This window comes from Rosa chinensis, chromosome 6 (assembly GCF_002994745.2).
Source record: "Rosa chinensis cultivar Old Blush chromosome 6, RchiOBHm-V2, whole genome shotgun sequence".
Lineage (NCBI taxonomy): Eukaryota > Viridiplantae > Streptophyta > Magnoliopsida > Rosales > Rosaceae > Rosa > Rosa chinensis.
Window position 1 is genome coordinate 45,636,469 of NC_037093.1, and position 8,925 is coordinate 45,645,393.

At 36.5% G+C, this 8,925-nt stretch overlaps 1 protein-coding gene across 9 annotated transcripts; it reads left to right on the forward strand.

The window, feature by feature from the left end:
• The first annotated feature begins 292 nt into the window (after positions 1-292).
• LOC112172561 lies at positions 293-6,397 on the forward strand. 9 transcript variants are annotated; one of them, XR_005801709.1, is made up of 6 exons: positions 294-852; positions 3,838-3,899; positions 4,955-5,080; positions 5,253-5,324; positions 5,720-5,821; positions 5,903-6,397. XR_005801709.1 is itself a non-coding variant. In XM_040508763.1 (4 exons), exons 1-4 carry the CDS (start codon positions 832-834, stop codon positions 6,010-6,012), a joined length of 315 nt encoding a protein of 104 aa, XP_040364697.1. In that variant the 5' UTR covers positions 293-831; the 3' UTR covers positions 6,013-6,397. The 9 variants fall into 9 exon arrangements, 2 of the variants coding, with proteins under 2 accessions (XP_040364697.1, XP_040364698.1); XR_005801708.1 differs by having other exon boundaries at positions 4,959-5,080; XR_005801704.1 differs by having other exon boundaries at positions 294-3,899.
• Positions 6,398-8,925: the final 2,528 nt, after the last annotated feature.

Here is an 8,925-nt window from a genome sequence, read left to right on the forward strand (position 1 = left end):
CCTAATCCCCGACAATGTATGTGAGACCTGACTACGCGCGTGACTGGGTACCCCCTCCTCTTCTTCTAAATTTCGGTTCTTTTAGTTTTAGCTTATCCGTCGGCAGGCAAGTGGAAGACTGTGGAACGTTAATCACGTGTACTAGGACAAGTAGGGATGTACCTTTAATCATCATTAGTAGTACTTAATAGTAATTAAAATATAACATTAAGGTTTAATCTGAAAGGCCATTGGCTCTGGTTTCGGTGCTCCAATGACATTCTCTCTTATAGTACAAATAAATAATCTCAAATTTGTTATCTTGTTGATGTTTGTGATATTTGTGTAGGCGTGCAGGGTGGGGTGAAGCTGTTTATGATTTGATGGAGCTAATTTTTGCAGACTAACTATTGCTTTGTTTTGCTTTCAAAGAGCTCTGGTCTTTGGAGTTCGGCCAAACAGAAAACAAAACTAAAGCTCAGTCCTTTACTTTTCTGAGAGACACAAAAGCTTGAGCCTTCTTCTAGCTTCTTCCAATATCCTATCCAAACTATTGGGTTGTCACTCTCTTGCATGTTTGCTTTTTCTTCTGCAGCTTGGTGTGGGTTTGCAGTTTGAGTCTGATCTTAGGGTTTTGGAACCTACTCTTTCGGTTGAGGTTTCCGTTTATCTGTTTGTTTTTTCCTGTGCTTAGAGTTTTTGTGTGGTTGATCTGCCTGGTACATGGAATGTTAGGTTTTCCTTACAAAGTCGATCTTCATGCATCGGCTAAAGAAACGATTGGAATACTACTGAAAATTTCATGATATCCTTCTTTTCTCTAAGTATGTAGCGGGGTTTCGATCAGTTCTGATGTGCCAGGAAGAGGAAGAGGTATCTGGAAGATTTTTCCTTTTCTTTACACTAGTCTATCATCTGTAAAATTTGACCGTTCCTAAATATTGGCTTAAACTCTTAAACCTTATATGCAAAAATTCTTGGTTTAAAGTTTCAAGCTTCAAAGGATTTTGATTATTATTTAAAGCTTAGTATCCAGATTGTTCTCAGTCGATCAACTGTCAAATTATTCAAGGCTGTTCTACATGTATAGATTGGCTTTAATAGTATGTATGCTCCAACATTATAATTTTTCTTGAAGCACTTTCTACTGATCTGGCTTTCACAAGTCCATGAATTTGATTTTTCACTTGTCAGATTTCTATTCAGATTTGGAGTTTCCATGATCACCAACTTTGCAACCCATATGTTTGCCCAGTTATTTGGTCTATACAATATGATTTAACTCCTTTGATCTACAAGCTTAGGTTCTATATATGGAAGGTTACATATTGTTGATGTTGGGGTAGTAGATAAATTTCGTATCAGCCTGTCATCCCTGGTGTACCTTTAATCCATGGAGCGAGATCCCTATCTTGCATGTGATATTGTGTTCATTAGTATCATGTGGCAGATTTTGGTTACTAGCTACGAGAACATATATTAGTAATTGTTGTTGATTTGTGATTCTAGTGCTGTAGGTCCTAGCTATGTCATATTTGATCTTAACCAACAAAGTAAAATTGGCTCAGTCTGATACTTTTTCTTGGTGAATGGTGATGCTCTTCGAAGTCTGTTTTTGTGCCTGAATAGGTGAATTTGTATGATGAAGTTTTGGAACATTGATACGTTTATATCATTTGCCCTTATTTTCTTTTCTTTTTGTCTTACATTTTTTAGGCATTGACATGAAATGTGCGGAACTTGTATGTCAATTTTCTTCATAATTGTATTGTGATTAGTGGAAAACATGTTAATCCGGCTTTTAGCAGTTACTGTATGTGTATATATGACTATGAGCTGAGCTATTGGTGGTTTGGATGACAGAGAGAGAGAGTACACTTGTCAGCATCCATGAAAACCCCTCTCTTTGTCATCGTACTGCTCTTGTCCAGGTCTATCCTCGATGCTATGTTTCATGTATTTGCATCTTTGGGATGTAAACTAGCTGATAAGCTTATAACATTGTGTAATTTGTCATTTATCTTTGTCAATCATATTATTTATTCCAGAATGGTTTCCATTAGCCTTTTTGTTGGTTGATGTCTTGTTATGATATGGAGATTACATGTTGATGAAGTAGAGTGGTCATTGTTCATGGTTCAATCTCTTAGTACATCAACATGGATGCATTATCTTGTTAATTACATTCAGTTGCATGTTTGGAAAACTAAATATTTTGGCTTAGTGTTCAGCAATTCAATTTTACATAATTAAATTTTTTGACCTCAATAAAATTTTGACTAAAGTAATTTCAATAAAAATTTCTATGTACTTTTAATCTTCTTTTTTTTTTTTTCTTTTCTTTTGTAAGAACTATGTCAATAGGACTGGAACATGAGGTGTGGCAGTGATATAAGATGATTAGATTAGGTAGAGATCAACATTCAGGTATGAGTAGTAGGGATGCAAAACATTCAACAGTCGGCTTTGTTTCACTTGAAGTATGGAATTGATATTTCACTGCTGACCACAAAACCAAACGTTAGAGTTCATTTGAGCTAAACAACTGGTATGCGATATTATACATGAGAATTTATTTGCTTGCCAAGTTTTTCAAAACTATTGTGTTGGATATAGTTAAATTATTACATATGTACAAGTAATAAACAGACAGAGGACTGTATGGAAACAGCAACAGCATGATTGCTAATATGATTACAAACAATGATAGTCATGAGCTTGAGGAACATCAAAGGGAAGTGGTGAATTGGAGGTTGCATGTTGATGTTGTGACTCGAGACTTTCTTGCCTGTGATACTGTGTTAATTTCATGTGGTGGTTTTGGTGACTTTTTTCCGGCAGCAGGTGGGTTTTGAGGACCAGTTGGTAGTACATTATATGTAGTTGTACATTTATGATCATGGTTGATGTGTGATGTACTGTTGGTCTTTTTTTTTTTTTTTGTCATTTTACTATTGGTCATAACTATGTTTATCTGATTATATCAACCAAGTACGGTATTTCCATCTTTTCCTTCTTTTGCTTTTGCTTTCTGTTTTTGGCTGTTTGTTTCTTTTCTTTTGATTTCTCTAGTCTTCTTTTGCTTGCTTTGCAGACTTTGTCTGTATTGGGCTGTGTCCCATGAACTGCTGTGTCCAATCAACTGTTGTTTGGTCCAGTCTGGGGGTTTCTCTAGGTATGCACTGCTGTAGTCATTTTCTTTTGCCTAAATCTAGGTCAATTAAGTGGTGATGATTGCAGTTTTCGTATTTTATATCATTTGCTTTCTCCCAAATTTGTTTAGCTTTGACATGACAAGTGTGGAATTTGCCAGCAAACATTTTATCTCGATTGTTGAAAACATTCTAATCTGGGTCTTTGCCATTACTGAGGCAAGCTATGATTGGATTTGTTTGACGATGAGAGAGAGCACGCTTGTCAGCATCCATGAAACAGTCAGGAGTGTTTACGAGCGTGCTCCCTCTCATCGTCATACAATCGATCTAATCTTGTGCACCGGCCTTTCGCATACAAACTAGTTGGTGATCATAAATTGTGCTAGTTAGTATTTATGTGTCAATCTCAATGTTCTTTTCGTAAAGGCTCATCATTTGCCTTTTCATGGTCGATATCATTTTTCTGATATAAAATTTAAATGTTGAAGAATTAGAGAACAGTCATTGGTTAGAGTTGATCTCTGAGTAGATCAATCCACATGGATGAAGTTCTTTAGGAAAATCAAAATATTTTGCCTCAATATAAACATTCAGTCATTACTTTTTACATAACTAATTGTCTGAACTCATCAAACCTTTGCCTAATCTATTATCACTTGAAAAATCAAAAGTTTCTTAACATTTCTATGTAATCATTTTTAAGGAATAAGAACAAATGACTGGCAAAGGCGAGGTGTGGTGGAGATTAAGTTGATGAACAGTCTGGTATGTGTGACTATATAAGCTTGCAAGACATTCAAAAATTGGAGACTTGGTTGATTGTGCAATTCATATTTCCCTATTGACTACAAAAACAAACATCAGAGTACTAGGTTGTTCAAACTTCAAACAGGTATGGTGGGCAATGCAAGAATACTCCTCTCCCAGGAGCCCATGAGTACTTCTATGAGGACGGAAGAAGTGCTAGCTGGCCCTAATTGGCTACTAAGCTTATAGTATACACCATAAATGTTAAGTTTCATAACAATTGGTGAATATTATAGACCTTTGTTTATTTAACATAATAGACCTTTGTTTATTGAACATAATAGACCTTTGTACTTATCATATCTTTACTAAGTGTCTGTCGTTCATTAGTGTATAACTATTATTCTTAGAACTGCAACCAGTGGCCATAGGTTTGGTAAGAAAATAATAAAGTTAAATTTCCTGCTTTGCTCAAATGCGTTGCAATTGCTAATTCAACAACAAAATGAATGACTAAAGGTCTTAAGACTTTCTTTATTGAAAAATGAAGATATGCTTATAACTATCCAGTAAACAACATGCAATTTTTGGGATGCTTTAGGTCTTTGATTAAAATTAGACTCCAAGCTAAGATAAAGAGAAAATATGCTTATACCTATCAAATTGCAAAGGAAGTTATCAACCTCCTGGGAAGATCATATGTGCATTTATACATATTGCTCTGCAAGGATGGGAAAGTTATGATACTACATTGTCAAAGTAGTTAATACTTTGATTCATTTACATATAGTGGTCACAGATTTTTATGTAATGCAATGACTACTGATCCTTACTTGTACTTGCTAAAACTCGTTTTTCAATATTATTGTTCTTGACATTTGAGGAGAAGTTAAGTTATAGACCGACAGAAATAGGTGATACCAAAAATTTAAACTCTTGCCTGAATTCTCTAAATAGCTGAAATTCATAGTGATATTCCCATATAGAGGTATATGCATCTAATTATTCCTATTAAAAAGCCCTCTTTCCTATTATCGAACTTTTTCTTTTTCTCTCCAACTGTATATTTCAAGCAAGATTGTAAAAGGCTACCTTAAGGCACGCTTTCTGCCTAGGCATAGGCTAAATGCAGCGATGGCTCTGGTAAAAGCAAGCAGGCACAAAAATTGCACAGGAGGAGGGAAAAGCTTAAGCCTCAGGTGCAGCCAAGGCTCTTTTTTTTTTTTTTTTTTTTTTTTTTTTCTTTTCTCCTGAAAAAATAAATAAATAATCATGAGTTACTGAGTGATGAATGCGATCTCTTCCTTCAGTTACACTTCTTCTGGATGTTTAGTTATCTTAATTATCTTCTCATGTCTTTATTTTTGGTAGTAAATCTGCTGTAGTTCAGTTGATGTAGAACTCAGGCTCCTTGCAATTATGCAAGTCTGATGTAGTTCAGTAGTAAGTCTTCTGTATTATTACAATTTTATTACAAAAGGTTTGCGCATTTAGAAAACACTCTGTTAGACAAAAATGCCTCGGCTAAGCATTCTCTTAGAATCTTGATTTCAAGTAGTGTTTGTGCTTTATTTCCATAGGCATGAGCCATGCATATCTGGAAGCCAAATTCACTTGCAACTCATTCACAACCAGGGCTATTACCTAAATGAATGGGCTGGACCTCAAATTTATATTACAGAAACTTCTATTTTTGTTTTCGTTAATGTTCGTATTTAGATAAATCATTCATCCTTTTAAGTAGGCATAGATTTTGCTACTATACCTTATTTCAAGTCAGGTTTTGCTACGTACCCTCTTATGTTTCTCATTTATGCTTTCTTTTCTGTTCTTAACAGGAGCTTAGTTGATAAGTCCTCAGGTTTTGGATTTCTTCAGTGTTCATGGGATCTAAATGGAAATGTTCCCTATAAAATATTTGTTGGAAGCTGCTGTTCAAGGTTGTGGACGTTGTCTCCTTATTTGTTTTGATGACTAATCCACCCTGTTTTTAACACCTTTAATTTATCCTTGTTCCTCAGCAATGCATGGTTGTGAATTCTAATCCCAACTGAAACCCAGGCTTAAAGGTCTTTTGTGCATGCTGGATGATTGTCTAAACGGCGGGAGTTTAACAACAGTAGGAATGTGACAGACGAAGACAAATATGCCCGGTACAAATATATAACGGACGTTCCAAGTTAAAGGATATCAGGCGTGCTGGAGACTATTTCAGCCTTTCAAGTTTATTTGCATCTTTTCGTATGTGGCGGTGGGACAGGTTTCCTTTCCAATCTTGGATGACAATCTTGTGATGGAGCACTGTGACCGTTGGATGCCCTAAACGTCCTTAAGACCATACCTAGTGCATCCTGTTGTAGGTTATGGCATGTAAACATCTCTATATTCGGGAATCTTGAGTTTTGTTTTCCAATACCAAGTGCCCCAAAATCTGTAACCTGAACTAAAAAGGGAGAATTCCATATCTCCAACCCTTCAATGCAGAATATGAAAATCCTGAAATTCAAAAATCCTAAGTTTTAAAAGTTCAAACACATTGTAAAAGTCCCAATTTTGAACGGAAAATGGTAAAATAGCAGGAGCTGGAAAGCCCAAGTAAAATAGGGTTCATACAAAATACGTACTCGAACAAAATGATATTCAGAATAAATATTTTCTTTTTATTTCTTTACACTTTATTTTCTGATTAGTAGCTTTACTTTAGAATTTAAACAAAAAAATATAAAAAGAATTTTAACAATCTTCTTTGCGGTAGCTCTTAACATGCAATTTCCAACATGCAATTTCCATCAAATCATAGCAGGAAATTCTTTACCCGCATAGCAAGATAACTTTCTATAGGTTTGTGGTTCATGCAAAAATTTACTTTCATATAATTTTTGAGACCCAACAATATTTCTAAATTTCATTTAACATTTAAAAGATAGCACAGCGAGAATGGACGTCCTTTTACCAACAACTCTGCAATATGTTGAGAGAATTTGGTTGGCACCCTTTTGAAGGTGGTACTCTGGGCTTCCAACTAAAGGCTTGCAGCAAGGACACTTTTCACTTTGTCTTGATTGCTATTGAAATTTCAACCAAAAAAAATAAAAATAAAAATATTTTGGAACAAGGATAAAGCCGCCAAATGCAATGCCTGTTTACAACCTCATCAACTCATTTATCTGTTATCAACATCAAAAGGAGAGAAGATGCTAACGAATCGATAGTACACTGGATAATACAAACACATGCCAAAGCTTACTGGAACAAAAATTATACACAAACCTACTGCTACTTCAGAATGGTATCTCACTTTGCCACCAAACTGAATAGTTAGACCACTGTGGTTCCTTTATACGACAAATGCCATGGAGCTTCTGGAAAAAATCCCAATTTTGAAAGGAAAATGGTAAAATAGCAGGGCTGGAAAGCCCAAGTAAAATAGGGTTCATACAAAATACGTACTCGAACAAAATGATATTTGTTGAAGGAATATCGATTTAGTGTGCCTTATCAAACTAGGAGTAGCAATAGGAGAGAAGGTTCTAGATTTCCCAATCCTACACGGATTGGTATTCCTTGTAACATTAGAACTAGTACTTTGTAATCCCTATATATAGGGCTCCTATTCTCAATAATATGACACACAATTCTCTCTACAATTTCTCTCGAATCTCCTTTTCCTTAAACACGTTATCAGCACGACTCTAACCACAAAACAGAAAACCAAAACTCATTCACAAAGCAGCCCCTAGCCCAAGCTAGCCGAACCTTCGCTGCAGCCCGAACGCCCGTGCGCTTGCAACCTTGCACAGCAGCCCCTGCTGCCCCCTCCCTGCAGCCCTGCGTTCCAGCCTGCTACCACCGAAGCATCCCTGCTCCACAAACAAGCCAACGCACACCCACTGCATCTCTTTCCCGTTCCTGTGCACATCCGTCTTCTTGCAAGCCTCGAAACGTCTAGTTCGGAAGCTCAGATCGAAAAACTTTCTTCATCAAAGTTGTTAGTCTCTGTCTCTTCCATCTAACCTCCGAATTTCAGCCTTATCGGAGTTATATTGAGATCTGTACACCAATCGAAGTACAAGCTGTTCAGAACAGAATCTGCTCCGAATTTTCAACAAGTAAGTATTCAAAAGAGTAAGTTTTGAAGTTCCTATAATTCGAAATTTAAATATTTCTTCTTTTCTCGGGGACTTGAAAACCTCCCTTCTTCTACATCCCACCTTTCTTATAACGTGGGTTCGATTCTTGAAAAGCGGAATCGTGGGGATTCACGCAATTAACGAACTAAGAGCGTTCGTAAGACTTCGGACTAAGAGCGTCCGTAAGCATCGATTTAACGAACTAAGAGCGTTCGTAAGCTACGGACTAAGAGCGTTCGTGAGCATAGATTTTGACCATTTAAACATTATTGTTTCGGTCTAATCCAAATATTCTTGGAAATCGATTTCTTGGTAGCATTAAGGCTCAGAAATCTTATATTAGTTTTCGTGGAAGCATTGACTCCGAAACTAATACGTTCTTGCTTTCCTTTCAGGATGTAAGACTTGAACGAGCTCGATTTTACTCCATTGGATTCAACGGGCACGGGATATTTATTTGCCTACAATCCAAGAGCCCTGTTCTAAAGGAACCGCTCAAGACTCACAAACTGAGATAGAAAATTCCAGGGCATTTACCCTGATGAAGCGCCACATGAAGATGGCCCTCCAGTTTGAGTACATGAATGAGGATAACGCTAACAACCTTTGGGTTGCGCCTAGTGAACATTTTAGTAACATTCACAACTTTCCGAACATAGAAGCACGATGGAATAATATCTGCTTCACTATAACTTTGAAAGAGTTATGAAATATTGTTCGGAGGCTATCTACATCATATTATTTATGCATGCTTGTGGAAAAACACAAAATAACAAATTGATTGAGAAAACCCTAACATGACCGTAGGAGTCATGACGTTGAGGGTATAGGGTTGGACACCATGGCGCCATTTTTGGCCATGATTGCACTATTCCAACGCCATTGGTTCTAGGGACCATATGTATTGTGTCAAT

Excerpts from the sequence above, each read along its gene's own strand:
- LOC112172561 (XM_040508763.1), top strand. The coding sequence starts at position 832 with ATGTGCCAGGAAGAGGAAGAG. Across the intron at positions 853-4,958 it reads TGTGCCAGGAAGAGGAAGAG|ATTGTAAAAGGCTACCTTAA; the intron begins GTATCTGGAAGA and ends ATTTCAAGCAAG. Across the intron at positions 5,822-5,942 it reads GTTGGAAGCTGCTGTTCAAG|GCTTAAAGGTCTTTTGTGCA; the intron begins GTTGTGGACGTT and ends ACTGAAACCCAG.